A 17,574-nucleotide genomic window follows, 5' to 3' on the forward strand; every position below is an offset into this window, starting at 1 on the left:
CCACAGAGGCCGCAGGAGGACCAGCGGATAGAAAAGTGTTGCTCGGCTTCCCGCTTCCTAGCCTGGGACCATGCTGGAGTCTGCTGAGTCAGAGAGGAAAAGGCAGGCATGCAGGGCCAGCAGTGTTTGTAAACCTAGCAAGCCACGTGCAGGCGGGCGGGTGGGCAGGCAGGCAGGCAGGCAGGCGGGCAGCAGCAGCTAGTCAAGAGTGCCAGCCCTGCTAGGAGGCCACAGTCCTAGACTGGCGGGAGGAGATGAGGAGCGCTCCTTCCACAGTCCAGTGCTCTAAAATTAGTCACAGCCATCTCCAGGATCTTTTTGTAGAGGCAGCCAGAAAAACTAGCGTGACACGGCATCCCAAGCCAACAGCCAAAGACTGACCTAAGAAAACCGGCATAGTTGCCTCAAGACAGCTCCATTCCTTCATTTGCATCATTGGCTGGAATACAGGGAGTGAGTTCATTAGAACATCGTGTCTTTTATGCCAAAACAGTAAATTTCAGCTCTTTCATGTAGCACAGCTTTAGATATTTTTTTCCTCAAGGAAGGAGAGCTCAGCTGGACATCAAAAATGTACTCAGTAAATGCAACCCATCTCTTCCTCCAAGTACAGGCAAGGCAAAGAGAGCTGCATGGAATGCATTGAGAATGTCAAGCACGTTTGAAAGGGAAAAAATGAAGTTCAGAGCTAGGCAATATATACCTTAATATGAGACAGTAAAAGTTACAGCTATATCACTTTAAATTTCAGCCAGCAGGTTTTTGTTCTCTTTAATTCTTGAAAAAAGAATTCTTAAGTTTCCAGTCTGGACTAAAACAACAGAATGGGACAATTTGCTGCCACTGCACCAAGTCTGGACCTCCCAGCGGTGGATGGGTGGGTGCCCAGCCACCACCTCCTGCCGCCTGCCCCACCCGCTGCCAGCGCCAAACGGCCCAAACACTACGGCCACCAAACAGTCCCAACCCTGAATTGCCCTGGAGTTCAGCACAGCAGTAGGTGTGTGTGTGTGTGTGTGTGTGTGTGTGTGTGAGAGAGAGAGAGAGAGAGAGAGAGAGAGAGAGAGAGAGAGAGAATGGGAAGCCCCCAGCCCCCGCCACCATTCTGCCCACCTGCCTGGCTCTGCCCCCACTGCTGATCTGCGCTCTGCCCACCCGCTAGTTTGCTCGCCCGCCCACTCGGCTGGCTCTTCCTCCAGCTGCCGTGACAAGTGGCCCCCACAGCGGGCTGGCTGTGTAGAATTGTCCTGGGGGGACTTCACAGTAGTGAGTTGGCAGAGGCAGCAGTGGCGAGCTGGCAGCAGTGAGCCAACGATGCTGAGCTGGCCGTGCCAAGTTGCCCTAGCCCCATAAAACAAGGCTAACAAAAGGGAATAAAAGTTTAACCCGACTTGGATTTGCTGAGAAGAAATGAAGGAAACAGAAATGCCTTATTTGTATAATTTATTCTCCATGAAAATCAACACAAACACCTCCCAAAGAGTTTCTCACTTCCAGAGAGGTTAGGTCTAGAAGTGACTCCCAGGCCAGACCAAGGGCCCTCTAGGAAGCATGTGCACACGCCTTCACGTAGCACACAAATACCTTCGTCCTTCATGAAGAAACCCAACAGGTGGCTCTTCCCATGCATAAAGCATGCCTGTAATGCAGATAGTTTTAAGCCTGACTGCAAAGTTGGACCTCCAGAAGAATTTCTGCCACAGGGCCCAGCCATTAATCCCAGCAGACCCGTCTCTGCATTTCCTTCGCTCCCAAAATCATCAGGGCATGCAATTACTTCTTTCTGTTCCTTTACTTCCATTTTGCCTTGCCTCAGTTACCTGCCTGCAGGTGTTCATAGCAGAAGGTCCGAAGCCATGTGGGGCAAGCACTTTTTTTACACATGTATCCCAGCTAATGACGGGCCTCCAGGGGAAAGCTTAGGAAAGGCCATTTCCTCACAGTGTGGGCAATGTGGATGAGATTGTTTTTCTTTAAGGAAGGATATGTGACAAATTACAGCAGCAAATCTGTTATCCTTTACAAATATTCTGAGATTGCTGATTTCAGTGTCTGAATTGTAATGAGCCCCTAAAAATGTAGGATGAGCAATATTACCAATAGCGCAACAGTTTTATCAAAAAATAACTTTGCTCCTTTTTTACTCAAAATATTAATATTAATTTTTAACTGCACTATGACTCAGTGATGCAGACCCTCAATATCCAACTCTGCTGAGAGACTACTTATCAATGGCAACCTTACAGCTGACTTGCCCTTCCTGTATTCTGTCTCCTGGCAACTGTACATAACAACTGAAATTAACCTGTTGGTTGGTTATACAGCTTCTGTGTTAGACTTTTGCAACGAAAAAGAAATGTGTATAAACCTGTAAGGCTGAACATGGTATGTTTTGGGGACTCTAATGCCACAGGACATAGACTGAGAGCTGGGCAAAGAAAAGGACACAACCTTCCAATCAAGCACATTCAAAATCTAGGTATTTAACTGCAATCTTTAATTAACATCTTTTCAGGTCTCCTGCTGCCAAGAAAGAAAGGAAGTGCATTAAATCACAAATCTTACAATTAAAGTCAGAAAACTGATGCCTCAATAGGAAGGTCCAAGCACAGGGGGCACGTTTGCCCTCCCCACCAGGGCTTATAGTGCAGTAACCGACATGAAGCATTCAGGGCTTCTGAAGAACATTATCACTGTTGTACTACAGTATTTGTATGTTTTAGCCACATTTGTTAAATTGGTAACATGGTTGTTAAGTGAATCTGGATTCTTCATTGACTTTGCTTGTCAGAAGGTCACAAAAGCTGATCACATAAACCTAAGATACTGCAAGCGTCATATTTATGAACCAGCTGGCAAGCATCTGAATTTTGATCATATGACCATGGGGATGCTGCAGTGGTCGTAAGTCACTTTTTTCAGTGCTGTTGTAACTTTAAACAATCACTAAATGAACCGTTGTAAGTCAAGGACTACCCGTAGTCCGTTTTTTATTCAGGACCTTAAAGTAGCATATAGAATACTAGCTCCTGCTATTTTTCCCCATAGCAACAACCCTGTGAGAGACGTTGGGGCTCAGAATAACTTCCCCAAAGACCCCCAGTGCCACAGGAACTAGAAGCTGGATCTTCCCATTCTTCCAATTCCAACTTGTTGACAGTTACACCACCTCAATTCATAGCACTGTACGTTTCAACTAATTCTGAAGAGGCATGGTCAAACATCCTGGCATGAAAACTTAAGGCAAACAAATAAAAAACAAGCAAGACTAACATATATATTAAACCCAAGTATTCTCCCTTGTTCAGCAATTTTATAAGGCTAAAAATCAGAGGCTGGTTCACATATGGTGAATCTCCAGACATATCAAGCAGAAAACTTGGGGGGGGGGGCAGAGGCTGGGAAACCTCCGTTCAGATAGAAGCTGGACAGCCATGTGGCTTAAGTTGGGTTCTGTTCTGAGCAGGGGACAGAGTTCCCCTGCAGCTCTAGAATTCCATGATTCTGTATTTTCAAAATATATCTTGGTTTCCCTTTCAAAGAATAGCATCTTTCTTAAATAAAGTAAGCTGAAAACACAGAACAATTAATTAAAATTAATAAAGGGATATTGAAACTGTGGACAAATTGTTTTATTAAGAAAAACATAAAAGTTACAATAGGGTGAACCAATAACAGAGGTCTTCATAGTGGTTCACTTGGGGTCATGTTAACAATGGGTTCAAGAGAGAGATCCTGAAAGTGAATTTTCTACAGCAAAAAAAAATGACTGGGGGAGGAAAATTACATGCTTTCAAATCAAGGAATAATTCTGCTTAATACGGTCCTAATTATTTTAATATTAATTCCTAGCTTTGCTAACCTGTCTACCAACACATTCTAAATAGAGTGTGAGACTAAGTGAACGTTAGGTTTCATAATTTTCAAACAATGAGAGGGAAACAACTTTGGCTTTGATGCCCAAATAGCCTTAGAGTAGTCACAGTGTATCCATCCCACAACCCTGCTGGCATCTCAAGAAATTGACTGAATACAGAGTAGGCAATACACCCCCGTTCATCGGAACTTCCCCCTCCCCTGCCTTTTGCATATCAGCCTCCCTCCTTAGGCGGCTGAGCGCTGATATCATGCGATCTGGATGTTCCCTCCACCCCACTAAGTAACATGGCTGCCAACGTTTAAAGAAACAGTTCTGCGCACAGTCACTTGAGGGTCACGATTTGATGGACAGCTGATGCATCCCTGCTTTTTGCACCAGCTGTAGTCCTTAGTAGGGTCTGTTGTTCTTGCCCATAGTGAAATTCTCTTCCCAGAGTGGAGTCCCCTCCCCCTCAGAGCTTCCTCAAAACCCTCCAACCACCATAAGCTGCAATGCTGAGTTAAGAGTTTCATCATCACTAACTGCCTACTCCTCCTAGGGATTTTCCCATGGAGCTGCTCCCAGATCTGAGATACAAATCAGTTCCCTACGCCCGGGTGGCAGGCTAATTGCTACTTACTGAGGTCACCTCTGCACAGAAAGAAAGTCAGGTTTGGCTGTGAAGACCTAAAGGGCCAAACTATGTGAAGCATCTCCTTCTGGGCATCTTCCGAAATTAAGAAACTCAAGGTGCTTTTGCACCATCCCTAGACCCAGACGGTAGTTACGCTGCATGGCAGAAAAGTTAGGGCAGCCGCTGAGTGACATCAGGCTGATGTCATCGCTGCTGCCTTAAGGAAGGCTCTGACTCCTCCGCTAATTTCACCAGCAATACAGGGTACGGGGGGGGGAAGGGGGCCAAGGACCGAACAGGCTAACAATCGGTCCCTCGTAAGCCTGGAGGAAAGACCATTTCAGACATTTTTCAGGTTTAGGACAGCTCAGGAGGAAAACTTACACAGAGACATAAGAAACCCCCAAACAGGCAGCCTTCACAACAATTTCTTCAGGAGTGTTTTGTCTTTATATGGAGTCGGGCACGCTCCCTTCGTCCCACCCCCACCCCTTTTTACCCAGGCTTTTGTCTCGGAAGAGAAAAGGGGAAACCGCGGCTCCTCCGCCGCTCCTGGCGCTTGTGCCGGTGCGCCAATTTCCCTTTTGTCCAGCTGCAAAGGGGGGGGGGTCCTGAAAGTGTCGAAACTGACTTTTCAGAGCGGAGGGAGCCCCAGCCAGGAGGCTCTGCGCCTCGGAAGGGCCCGCAACGCGCGGTTTAAAGGTCCCCCCTCCGCTCAGATCAGCCTCCCTGGAAGCAGAGGGGACGGCAGGGAGGAGAAGCCCGCCTGGCGAGGCAGAGAAGGGGCCGCTTACCTTGCGAGCGCCGGTCCTGTTCGGCCCCTTCCGCGCTGCCAGCCAGCCAGGGGCCTCCCGCCGCCGCCGCCGCCGCCGCCTCTGCCCGCGCTCCGCCGCGTCCGCCCCAGCACTGCTCAGCGCCGGCCAGCCTCCGCCGCTACCGCGCAGCCATCTTGCCTCCTTCCCCTGGAAGCGGCGCTGCGGACGCCCTGGTGCGAGCGGGGGCTTCTCTGCTGCCAGACGCCCGAATCATTATCGCCCGGCCGAGCTCCCGCCCGCTTCCCCCTCCCCGAGAAGCCAGCGGGGTGGACGTGACATGCATGCCCAGCCCGCCGCCTTCGCCCGCCCGCCCGATGGAGGGGAGGGGAGGCGACGCCAGCCCAGCCCAGCCCAGCCCAGCCCCGGGCCAGCCGACGCGGAGCGGCAGGGCAGGCCTCCGCAGCCGCCCTCCCGTCCCCTCCGCTCGGAAGGCTCAGCTGCCAGAGGCAGGCCTGGGTCGCCGCCGCCGCCCGCGCCTCCCCTGGCCCGACCCGCCGGAGGCTCCCCCGGCAGAGAGGAGAGCCTCGCCGCGGCTCCATCCGCGAAGGGAGCTGGGATTCCGGGAGAAGAACCCCCCCCCCGCCGAGCCACACGGACCGGGGGGGGGCCCTGAAGCTTCCCCCCCCCCAGGCAGTCCAGGGTTTTTACTGTCTTCCGCAGGGTCAGAAGAAATGCGATGTTGGCCGTGTGAAAGCGTTAATTACTGGTTCTTTTCACTCGGTGGTGGTGGTGGTTTTAATGCACGCTTCAGTCCATCACCCATTAATGCTCCAGGTTCAAATATACACAACATAGATTCCTTCACAGGAGTGTCGGTGATTATTGATGGTGTGAAAACACCAATGGAACCAATAGGTGCAAAGTCATTCTATCTGCTGAAGCTGACCACAGAGAATGCTGCCTGCTTTGTAGGATGCACATAAAAGTGAACAGAAAGACAATCATTTTGTTTTAATCTGTAAATCCGCTCACTAAGAACTTGTCAGCAATGGCTTTTGGCTTAGTTTGATAGATGAACATAGCCAACTGGGATTTATTGTACAAACAATGATTAATAACCCATCGTGGCCAAGTGCCATCTGTGAATCCGCTCTTCGCCCTACAGACCACACTTTGCAGGCAGGAGCTGCAGAACTCATTTGGTTTGTCCAAAAGCACAAAGTGTGTCCCAAACGCAGCCGGAGGGATTTCAAAAGCGGGACAGATGGCTCTGAACTAGGAAGTCATTAGAGGACAGCATATTTCTCATTCCCAGATTAGGTCCCTCAGTCAGGTAGGAGAAAGGGATGGCTGTGTGCCTGCCCATAACTGACCTTTTCCTATTCTGTGGAGATTTACTGACAGCAGAATTACTTCCTAGACTGAAACCAATTGCCCAGACCAATCTTAGCCACTTGGGGGGTCGGCAGATGCCTTATGAACTGTTTGCAGAGCTTATCTGTACATGAATTGGATTGAACACAACCCGGAAGAAATTGTTGCCACAACCTCTAGTGTACGGATGGGAAACTGGTGATGTTCATGCCCTCCTCCTCCCTGAGGGCTGTGTGAATGGAGTGGCACCTGGTGAATAGACTTTTCACTCATATCTATGTGCACACACAGGTACGTAGTCACTAGCAGAAAGAGAAGTGTCTCTAATGTTGCATTTCCAGTATTAAGATACTTGAGGGGAAAGTCATAACTCCTCCTCGTGGTCTCTGTCTGTTGGAACCATGACATTAAACCAAGTCTCTTAAAACTTATATTTTCTTTTGGGGTGCTGGACCCCAACTGCCTACCCATCCTTTGGGAGAATGGTAAAGACTTGGCGAAGATTTGAGGATGGGGGAAAAGAGTGGAACTGTGGCTGGCTGCAATGGAACTCCGGCTGTCGGAGCGCTAGCAGCCGCTCCAGCCGGATACAATATGCATTATCAGGCTCTCCTCAGCTAAAGAGTCAAGAAGAAAAGAATACCAGTTCCCAGGGAACAATCACAGAGTTGTGCTGACCTAGAAATAAAAATGGCACGGGGCATATTCCTTGCTGATGTCGTTAGGAGACATGCATATATAACCTCTTGGTCTATGTTTATACAATATTTTTTAGACAAGAGCTAAGCCGGATGTATGGACACCAATTGTGTTTATATGACATTACAAACCAAAGCATCTGTTAAAATCTGTAGTATCACATCACAAAATCAAAGAACTGAAAGGAGATGCATGACAGGCTCATCAAACAATGCCAACAAACTGCAGTAACCTCTTCTGAAATAAACGATGTTAGAGCTGTTGGGACTGCTGTCATGTGTCCATTGTGACATGCCCCTACACATGTCCACTGTGAGAAGTCCTAAAGAACTTTAAAGGTACCAGAAGACAGTGTCTGTACGCCTTCAAGTCAATGCTGTCGCTTGATGACTGCCTGGACTTGCAGTTTTGTTGGAAAGTTTTTTTTGGAAACATCCCAAAGATGCTTTTATATGAGGCAACTGGACTGGGGTGTGGGCAGCATTCTAATATTTGGGGGGCTGCCGCAAAGAAGAGGGGGTCAATCTATTCTCCAAAGCACCTGAGGGCAGGACAAAAAGCAATGGATGGAAACTCATCAAGGATAGAAATAACCTAGAACTAATGGTTGTTAAGCAAATCACTGCAGTTGTTAAGTGAATCATGCAGTTGTTAAGCACATCTGGCTTCCCCCATTTATTTTGCTTATCAGAAGCCAGCTGGAGAGGTTACAAATGGTGATCATATGACTTCCATGGCCATGCAACATGCTAGCTGCCAAGCACCCAAATTTTAATCATGGGACGGCTGTAGTGGTCATAAATGTGAAAACTGATCACAAGTCACTTCTTGAATGGTCATTAAACAGATGGTTGTAAGTCAAAGACTACCCGGATTAATTTGAAGAAGAAAAATGTACTTTACTACCACCAACGGGGTTGAGGCCTCCACTGCCAGACAGATTCAGTAATAGAGAAACCAGCCTGGGACAGGAGCAGTCCTGAGGGACAGCTCACTCCGCTCCGGGGTTCCCTCAGCCTGACTGGAGAGATTTCTCATTTGCTGTAGAGTCAGGCTTGACATAGTGCTGAGTTACAGCCACAAGGTGGGAGGTGACTTTTGGAATTTCAGACCAGGCAGAAATTAGAGCCCTGTGGCTCCTGTGACGGAGGAGGAGAGGGGAAAAGACAGAGGCAGCATCTTCCGTCACAAGTCAGCTTGTAAAGGCAAGGGCTGACTTGTTCAAAGAGCCATTGCTGCTGCTGCTGCCGCTTCTATGTGGGTGGATTTGGCAATTGACAGCGTAGGCGGTGATCTAAGTGTATTTCTGATGACGACAAAGAGGACGGCATGCTTAGTAAGTGCAGGGTGATGTGTTGGCAAGACATTGAAATCATGTGCTTTTTCTCAGGCTCTATTAAACAAACTGAGCTGTCTTTCCTTCTCTCCAATCTCAAAATGGTTGGAGTGAAATTGGAAGGCGAGCCCACTCTCAGGTGTTGCTTGAGTGACTCATGCTGAAGGAGGCAGCGTAGGCAGGGGCTCTTCTCGGAGCACGTACACCTTCCCCTCTGCTTTTGCTATGCCTGCCAATGTGCGGGAAGGAGGGCCCCTAGCCTGGGCAGCTGCCCCTCCCAGCCCCTGCAGCCCAGAGCTGCAACTATGCGTGAAGCAGACGGTGCTGAGGCACACTTGACAGGTGGGGGGGGGCTGGCAGGGCAGGACTCCCAACAGGTGCCCCCTCCAAATAGGAGGCGTGACGCTGTTGCAAGGCCTCGTGCTTTGACTCTCCTCAGAAGTCAAACAGCATGAGTCAGACCTTCTGATTTGCAGCTGCTTTCCTCCAGCAACACGAACACAACATGCAGAGGCTGGAAAATTAGTCACAGTCTGTCAGGGAGAGCATCCCCCATGGCTGGCCAAGGAGAAGAGACTACCTGGGGTACTTATTCTCCCTGAGAAACAGGAACCCTCATTCAGCCTCGCTTGGATGGAAACTTTTTTCCCTTGGCTCCACATCCATTTTTGTATCCAAAATAGTCGAGAGGATGGGTTGCATGGAAGAGATCGAACTCTGTCAGTGCTTTTCCAACTCTCAAATAAAGTCACGTCTCCATCATTGGGAGATTTTCTTGACCTGCCCCTCAGAAGAGAGCACTGGGGATGGGGTCCCACATCCACAGGTCTCACTGTTTGTATCATGCGAAAGCAGCATCAGACTGCCATTCCACCTTCTGGGGGGAGTGAAACTTTACAATATGTGGGGAAAAGGGACCAAGCTTGCCACAAGCCCACTTGCATTTTCTGTCCCTGTCCCACTTCTATTCTGCTCCTCAGTTGGCTGCTGGGGAGGGGACGAGGAGAGAATTCCTGATGGGACGCCCACTTGCTCATAAGTTTGTATCTCGTAGCTGGAATGGGAGATGAATACGGGGACTTTCAGAAAGGTATCCTTTAATTATTTATTTTCTTGGTTTCGCTGTTGAATTTTACTTTACAAACCAAAAGTATAAATGTAAGAATTATTTTTTCTTATGAACCTATTCAGATTTGCCCGTGTCGGGTTTGTCCTCTTTGTTTTCCATGGCAGAGTCCCATAATCATCCCCTTCAGACATTTTTTTCCTTGGGTTGAGCTCTCCGTTATGGATTTCCTGAGGCTGGGGCAGGAGCAGCCCCCCCCAAAAGAAATCATCTGCAAGATCGGGAGATACTGAAATCAAGCCATTATATGAAGGTCTAATCTGGATCGCTTGTTTCAGCAGAATATTTACTGTAAACACAACTGTGTTTTTGTAACTCATGGATTGTGATGTTATGTGAACTCGGCATCAAAGTAGGAACTCTGACTTTAGGCAGGAATCGCACAAAGTAAAACCTTGGCTTTAATCCCAGGCTGAAGAACCTGAGATCACATCAACAAAGGCGATCAACCACAGTTAGGTAACTATACCAACAATCCAATTGTTGGGTTTGTAATCATATAACAATCAAATATAGTCTAATTGCTCTACAAAATAAATAAATAGATGCACAGCCTGACATCACTTTATTAGAAAACTTTTTTTTTCTTTCACAAAGAAATCTTGTTTGTTTTTTTACAATTCTCTTTTTCTACCATTTGACACTGGTCCGATCTTTACCTGAAACTACTAGGAGAAGCCACAAATGACTTTTGCCTCAAGAAGTCTTGATGGGAGTTTGAGAGGCTCTAAGGATCTGGCACATTTGCCCATGGAAAGAGACAGATGCAGTTAGCTGGCTTACATCATCTTAAGTGTGGAAGATGAACAATTCTTAAATGTAGCTGACTTAAAAACTGCAAAACTTTGGCTGAAGTTGAGAAGTGTGCACGTGAGTGTGTCAGCATGCAGTATAGTGCAATTATCAAGGCAATTGTACAGAGCCTGATTGCTGCCATGAGAGAGCATAGAAGAGCATTTGTTCCACATGCAGAAACTGCTCGTTGAATTAGAAAAGCGAGGAATGCAGATTCCTGAATCTCAGAAGGTGCTGTTGGTACTAGTCTTGATGAAACGTGGGCCATCATTTCAAGGAACAGAGAGAGCAAAACAGCAGACCGACTGTCCACAGATATCGGATTACATCTCAGCAGATAATTACCAAGAAGAACAGGAGAAAAAGAAATGCTTCATTTGTGGGATTGAAACTCACTTTAAGACTGTTTACAAGGAAGAACAGCAAATGAACAAGCTGCTGTTGCAAAAGTTATCTATTGTAATAGTAGAGACAAATGTTAACAGACAGTGGGGCTAGTCAAACAATTGTTAATGATTCTAAGTTCTTTTCCAGATTGGATTCAACTGGAGATGCAATGGCCTTAGCAAATGGCCAGAAGGTAAAAGTCATGGGGAAAGACAGTGTGCTGATTCCATGTCTGGAGGAAAGGTTTAATAATGTATTATGTGTACCTGAAATGGAGCATAATTTACTGTGTCTCTAGTCTTGACAAACAAGGGTTTGAGACCACATCTGTAAATGGGAAATGTCTCATAAAAAGAAATGGGAATGTATGTGCACAGGGCATAAAACAAGATAATCTTTACGTGTTGCAGGCACAAAAGATTCAATGTGCCCAAACATTTGATAATGTGGCACATGATTCATGCATCCATATCTTGCACAGAAAGCTTGGCCATTCCAGCTTCAGGGTGTTGCATAAGATGCCAGAGTTTGCAGAGGGATTAACCTTTAAAGGATATAAAGCAGGGCTTTTCAACCTTTTCACTGACTGTACCACTTTTAGAATATGGCAATATTCAAGTACCACCAGTTGCCTAGTAAGGTATCCAAAACTTGATGGAAAAAAAAAAAAAGGTGGTAAAGCACAGAAGTCCTTGACTTACAAGTTTGCTTAGTGACTGTTCAAAGTTATAATGGCCCTGAAAAAGTGACTTATGACCATTTTTCACATTTATGACCATTGCAGCATCCTCACTGCACCAATTGGCAAAGGAAGAAAGCCAGAATAAGGTTGAAGAAAATTGGGGTCTTGACCTATTAGAGGGGATTTCATAGTATCAATTAGAGGGTTAAAGGGAGATGTTGAGATAAGGGGAATTTTGGTCATTAGGTTTGAAATACTTGGAAATCAGTTGAAAATAAGGATTTTGTTTAGTATTTAAAAATTAGACCTAAAAGGGAAAAGAAAATTGTTATGAATATGTTTAATTTATTGACTAACCCAGGTAATATATATATAATGGTTTTGATTTATTAAAGGGGAATATTGTATTATTAAGTAGATGATTTAATATGGTGGGAAATAGTTAACTTTTAGGAAATAGAACAAGATTATATTCAAATAGATAAAATGTGTATTCTGGATATTATACTTTGTTATGAAGTGAGATAAGGGAAATCTTGGATACCCAAAGTCTGAAAATTATAAATATCAAAGGTTAAATTGGAATATTGATGAGAAACTAAAAATTAGTAAAAATTAACGGGATATGAATTGTTTATGAAGACTGAATGTAATCAAGATATGTATAAGCCAAAAGTTTAATGATAAATGTAATAATGATGTTTTTACTGAGTTGATATAATTAGAACTGTACTAACTTGAATATGGGACAGTAAATGTTAAGGGAAAAAGAGAAGAAATATCTGATGTTGTAACCTGAGATTTGCACTAAAGATTTTGTTATTGAACTATTGACTACCCAATCACCATGTTGCTTTCCAAATACTCAAATGTAAAGTTGGAAAATTAATAAAATATTATTAAAAAAACCCCAAAAAGATAGCTGCCCTATAATGCTTTTCTTTAGGACTTCAGTAATAGCAAAGCAGATTATGTATCCAGTGGGCCCCATGAGCTAGGGAATGGAGGTGTAACGGCCCCATTCCATTCTGGAATTGTCGGGTTTCCAGTAGTGTTACCGATGTTTAATCTGTTACAGGGGTGACAAAAGTAGCTGTCCAGTAGGCTAGGAATATGCTGGGTTATATCTTGAAAGGACCCCCATCCCCATGAGGCAATTCAAGATGGCGTAACTATGATTCAGTTGTCCATCAGCTCCAACAGAAAACCATCATATGCTGAACTGGGTGCAAAAGGCTCCCAGTTTAGGCTGCATCTTTTTCAACTTGTGAACTGTGATCCTCGGCTGGTCTTGAAACTTGGGTCTCTGACCCTTCCTGGCACAGGGGAAAAGACGCAGGGCTCTTGAGGCACCACACTCTTGAGGTACCTCATCACACCATCCAGAGGAGCAGGACTCATGGGGTAGGAATGAAATTAAAGGGCACAAGATGGTCACGAAGCAACTCCATGCCAGATGGGTGCCAAATCTGCAGAAATTCAGCAGCCAGAGGGAGGGAAGAAGCTGACCAGGCAAAGCCGGTCCATGATTGTGGCTTGACTAGTGTGGGCAGGACTCAGCAGGATCGGTAGCTGTGCCAAGTTCAGCTCCACCAAAAACGTTGCCCACCTTTCTTGGAGAGCCCCAGGGAGTCTACGGAATGCACCTGAGGCCCTCTGCTGGGTTGGGACTATCCCCCACCGCCTTCTTGCTAATACTGGGTGGAAGCCAGACCTTTGCCAGGCTTTCTGACCTGCCTGGAGTTTGTATCTGCTTGAAGACAGACCACTCCCGTTGCTTCCTTAGTATTAAGCAAGCAGCTCTTAGTTGTAGAATGCAGAATCCAACTCCCCTTAATTGGAGATAGTTGAAGAGATGGAAGGCAAAGAATCAGAACAAAAGAGTTTTCATAAAAGTTTTCACCTGTGAAAAAAAGAAAGACCCTTTAAAAAGGACCAAAGGAAACCAGAACTGGCAGGTTTGCAAACCCTTGTTGGTTAAAATGAATATATGAAGCAGGGCTTTAATTATGGCTTGTAGTGGGGTTAGTTCTCTTAGCCATAGCTCTGTTCGTATCAAACAGGGAACGGGGGCATTAATGTCCTCTGGACATCCAGGTGGGAAGCAGGAATAGCTTCAAAATGGGGGATTTCCAAAAGCAACACCTCCATTTCTCACCATTTTTTCACCATGTTGGGGATGAAATAAGTGCACTGAATGGAGAGGAGGCTGGTGCTCCCTATACAAGATTGCCACTTCTGACAAGCTGAACTGCAGGGTTATTTTTTTTTTAAATGATTTGCCACATGTCTAGCATGGAGACAGCAAGCGTTAAAGCATATTTAAACAGGTCATCTCACTCTGTTCAAGGTGTCCGACTGCCCACTATTCTGTTTGGTTTAATGAATAACGTGCACTGATAAAAAACAATGAATTAGTCCCCTTTTCATGCTCTACCAATTCTTTCTTATTTTATAGAAGTAACCAACTGGGGAAGTCTTACCTGGCCTACAAGCTTGCTTTGTTCATTTGGATCATTCTCAAAATCCTTTGTGACATCTAGAATCAAGACAGGCACATCTCTTAAAGCTTCAGAATGGATCCTATGGGAATAAAAATATATTCACTTATGAAAATCCCTTTGATTTAACTGATGCCCGTGTAGATTGCTGAGTGTCTGTTCATGTCCTAAGCCAAGTCCTGTTCGCTTGTAATGTGATCACACTGCTGGGAGTAAAATGCAGCTCTTGGCCAAGAACACTGGGCCCAATCTGTGGCTTAGCTAGATATGCAGGCTTCCCTGCACAATCTCTTTCCCCTTGCATCTGGCATAAGCAGGACTTTGGTGACCTTCCAGATCCCACTTCCACACTCTTTTCACACAGTCCCTTCTTTTTCATGTTGCCTTGGTCCTTCTCCTCCAACCTTCCTCCCCTGCCCCATCTGCAATCCTCTCCCATGGCACTATCCCTTCCCCTGCCGCCCCCATGAATATCCTTCCCAGAAAGCAGGCCAGGGTCATGTCAACCATGGCGGGAAACAGCCCCTATAGGGACCCACACAGTAGCCTTCTTCACAAGCCAGTTTTCATGCTGGACATGAAGCTGCTCCAGGTAAGGTAGCTGGAGGTCCTTTTCTTCAGGCCTGGATCGCCAGTGCAGCCTCTCAAAGCAGACCTAGAAAGGAGAAAACAACCTCACTAACCAGCCCAAGATGCCCAGAAGCTCTGGAGACTTTTGCTCAACAAATCACTGGAGGCTTCCTGCCAGGATACTGAGCTCTTTCCCCCGCTGTGTGGGTTCTGGCACAAAGCGACAACCTAGAGCTGCTTCTAAGAAAAGGAACAGGAGAGATCCCTTCTACAAGGCACCCTAACCGGAGTGCTGAGTTTCTCACAAGACCGGCCGTTGCTCCCAAAAGCAGCCATCTACCAGGCCCAATTTGCTAAACACCTAACTGGCGTGTGTGTGTGTGTGTGGGGGGGATGCATTGCTGGTTTCACAGTCCAGCAATTATTCTACCAGATTTTGAGTTAGAGAAGAAATGTGGGAATTGGAGCAAGCTGAGTTTTTTTTTTATGCCTGGCACAGAATATGGGTTGAAGGCAGCTGAAGTAGACGCCAGCTAGGAAGAAGAGCTCAAATAGGAGATACATCATTAGGAAAGAACACTGAAGACTAGTAAAGAGCGCTAATGGGAAAAGAGAGAGCTTGGAACATAACACAAAATAGTTACCAGTTGCCCTTTTGGTTACCTCTGGAGGGGCCCGGAGATAAAGAAAGCCATGGAGGGCAAGTTGGTCCCCAAAGGTTTGCAGGAGGAAGGTGTGCCAATCCTGGTAAATGATCCACTCAATCTCAGTCATGTGGCCAATCTCAAAGAGATTTTTTGCAAAGATGTACCTGAGGAAGAAGAGGAGAAACAAGCCAGTGACACCACCTTGAAGCTAGAAGTAGGCAAGGATTCAGATATCTAACTTTATGCACATTTCCTAGCCTTGTGTTTTTCAGTTGCCTTGTATTACAATCCCCATACTTTGGGCCACAATAAATGGGAATAATGGGAACAAGATCCTCAAATATCTTTAAGAGGCTGGCAGGCTCCTAGGAGAGAAGTGGGAAAAGGTTGGGCATCTCCATCCGGAGGATCATTTTCTTGCACATGAGTTATCTTTCTCCTGAGATCATTTCTGCATCCCCTCCCCCAAAGCTCAGAGGGTATCAGCTTCCATCCCATCATTACAGAACCATTCCAGTGTTCATGTGCTGGCTCCTTCTTGGCCAATTCCAAGAAAGAAGAAATGGTTCAGCGTGAGTAGGTGCTCCTGCACGCAGCTCCATTTATGTGAGCAGTAGGCACTTGTGCATGTGCTTCCCGCCACTTGTGCAAATGGAACTGTGCACGCAAATAAATAAAATAAAAGCAATAATAAAGAGCTGGGTGTTTTATCAGTAAGGTATTATAAATTAAGTTTGTGAGTCCTTATAGAACAGGCTTGTCAAACATGTGTTCCACGGGCCGGATGCGGCCTGCACAGGCCACACCCACCCCGGCCTCGCAGGGGCAAAATAAGTCATGATAGTCACAATAGGCCCGCGATGTGATAGGGTTTGACACCCCTGTTATAGAAGGTGCAGTATAGCAGGACATGAGCTATAGTTTCAATGGCCATAAAGGCTAACCCATATCTTGATTGCAAAAACCACTGGACCAGTAGAGAATTGGTCCAAAATTGTGTCCTCTACCTGTCGCTGTAGACAGACCTCTCGAACACCAGCACCGGTTCCTGCGTCTTTGGGGTCTCAGCAGCCAGGGGTTCCAGCTGTGCCTTCAGCCGACTCAGACACGAGTAGGTCTGGAAGGTGTAGGACCATCGGGAAGGGTCCCGATAGATCATCTGAAGCAGGTTCCCGAAGTCTCGAGGAGGAGGAGGAGGAGAGGCCTGCGGCAAGACACAGAGGAGAAAGAGCTGCCCCTCCTGCTCTGGCAGGAGAGCAACTCGGGCACAGGATGGCACACAACTTCAACAGGGTTTCATTTAAAAAAAAAAGGGGGGGTGTCAATATAAGCATTTTCCACGTCGTCTGGGGGAGGGGAGCCCCATACCGGGCCTTTCTGCACGAGCCCGGCTGCCGTTCGGGCTCCCTATTCAAGGCAGGGCAGAAGCTCTCCGCCTCCCCTGAGCCGCGAGAGGAGCCCGGAGTCCCCATCCTCTCCTTCGCTCTCCCGCCTTCCTGGAGCGGCGCAGGCGGCCGGAGTCCCTTCCCTCCTCCGGGCAGGCTCTGCGCAACCACCCGCGGGCCAAACCGGCTCGACCTCCCGGCGGCGGCTCGACACATGCTCGGCGGAAGACCTGCAAGGGCGCCGGAAGCTCGCCGGGCCGGGCGCAGGCTAAGAGGGGTGGCAGCCGCGGGCGGCATCTCCGGGAGCCGCGTCCAACCTACCTGGGGGGCGGCGGCGGCGGTGGCTCGGACCTCCTGCCACTTGGCTACCGGCTCGGGCTTCAGGCGCCACTCGGGGAAAGCTCTGCGCAGCAACCGCACGAAGGTCGACTTGCCCGCGGCTGTGGAGAGGAGAAGTGGCGTCAGGGCCGCCCAGCCACGAGACAGCCCGCCCCGCCGCCCCGCATCCTCACCGATGTTGCCCTCAACCGAGAGCCTCTTGGCGACCGTCCGCACCGCGCCCGCCATGGCGCCACCGGACGAGGAGAGCCCGCACGTGCACTGACTCCGCTTCCTCCCTACCACGCCGGAGGGTTAGGACGATCATCACTTCCGCCCGGAAGTGCGGCCCTCCGCCCGCTCCTTCCCCCGGCTGCAGCTCTCCGTGCTCCGGGGTTCCGCTTTCCGACGAGGGGCCGTCCCCCTCACGGAACGGATCCCCGGAAGTCTCGCGGGCTGCCCTGCAGGCGGGAAGAGCGAGTCGGCTCCAGGCGGCGCGGAGCCCC

The 17,574-nt window shown here is 47.7% G+C and overlaps 2 protein-coding genes and 1 long non-coding RNA gene across 3 annotated transcripts in view; 1 reads left to right on the plus strand and 2 right to left on the minus strand.

Moving 5' to 3' along the window:
- The window catches only part of TET3 (tet methylcytosine dioxygenase 3), a 43,341-nt gene extending 37,698 nt beyond the window's left edge, over nucleotides 1-5,643 (minus strand). The window contains exon 1 of the mRNA XM_039324105.1: nucleotides 5,288-5,643. The gene's annotated coding sequence lies outside the window, so the exon portion shown is untranslated. The remainder of the gene's footprint in view (nucleotides 1-5,287) is intronic.
- Nucleotides 5,644-7,935: 2,292 nt separating this feature from the next.
- On the plus strand, nucleotides 7,936-11,640 carry LOC120299408. The gene is made up of 2 exons (XR_005554413.1): nucleotides 7,936-8,657; nucleotides 9,638-11,640. It is a non-coding gene; the product is annotated as an uncharacterized LOC120299408 (long non-coding RNA).
- Nucleotides 11,641-12,127: 487 nt separating this feature from the next.
- DGUOK (deoxyguanosine kinase) lies at nucleotides 12,128-17,492 on the minus strand. The gene is made up of 7 exons (XM_039324287.1): nucleotides 17,263-17,492; nucleotides 17,072-17,190; nucleotides 16,373-16,569; nucleotides 15,382-15,529; nucleotides 14,688-14,803; nucleotides 14,131-14,230; nucleotides 12,128-13,550 (listed from the first exon to the last, which is right to left on the minus strand). Exons 1-7 carry the CDS (start codon nucleotides 17,315-17,317, stop codon nucleotides 13,518-13,520), a joined length of 768 nt encoding a protein of 255 aa, XP_039180221.1. The 5' UTR covers nucleotides 17,318-17,492; the 3' UTR covers nucleotides 12,128-13,517.
- Nucleotides 17,493-17,574: the final 82 nt, after the last annotated feature.

This window comes from Crotalus tigris, unplaced genomic scaffold, assembly GCF_016545835.1.
Source record: "Crotalus tigris isolate CLP2741 ecotype Arizona unplaced genomic scaffold, ASM1654583v1 scf7180000024293.1627790, whole genome shotgun sequence".
Classification (NCBI taxonomy): Eukaryota; Metazoa; Chordata; class Lepidosauria; order Squamata; family Viperidae; genus Crotalus; species Crotalus tigris.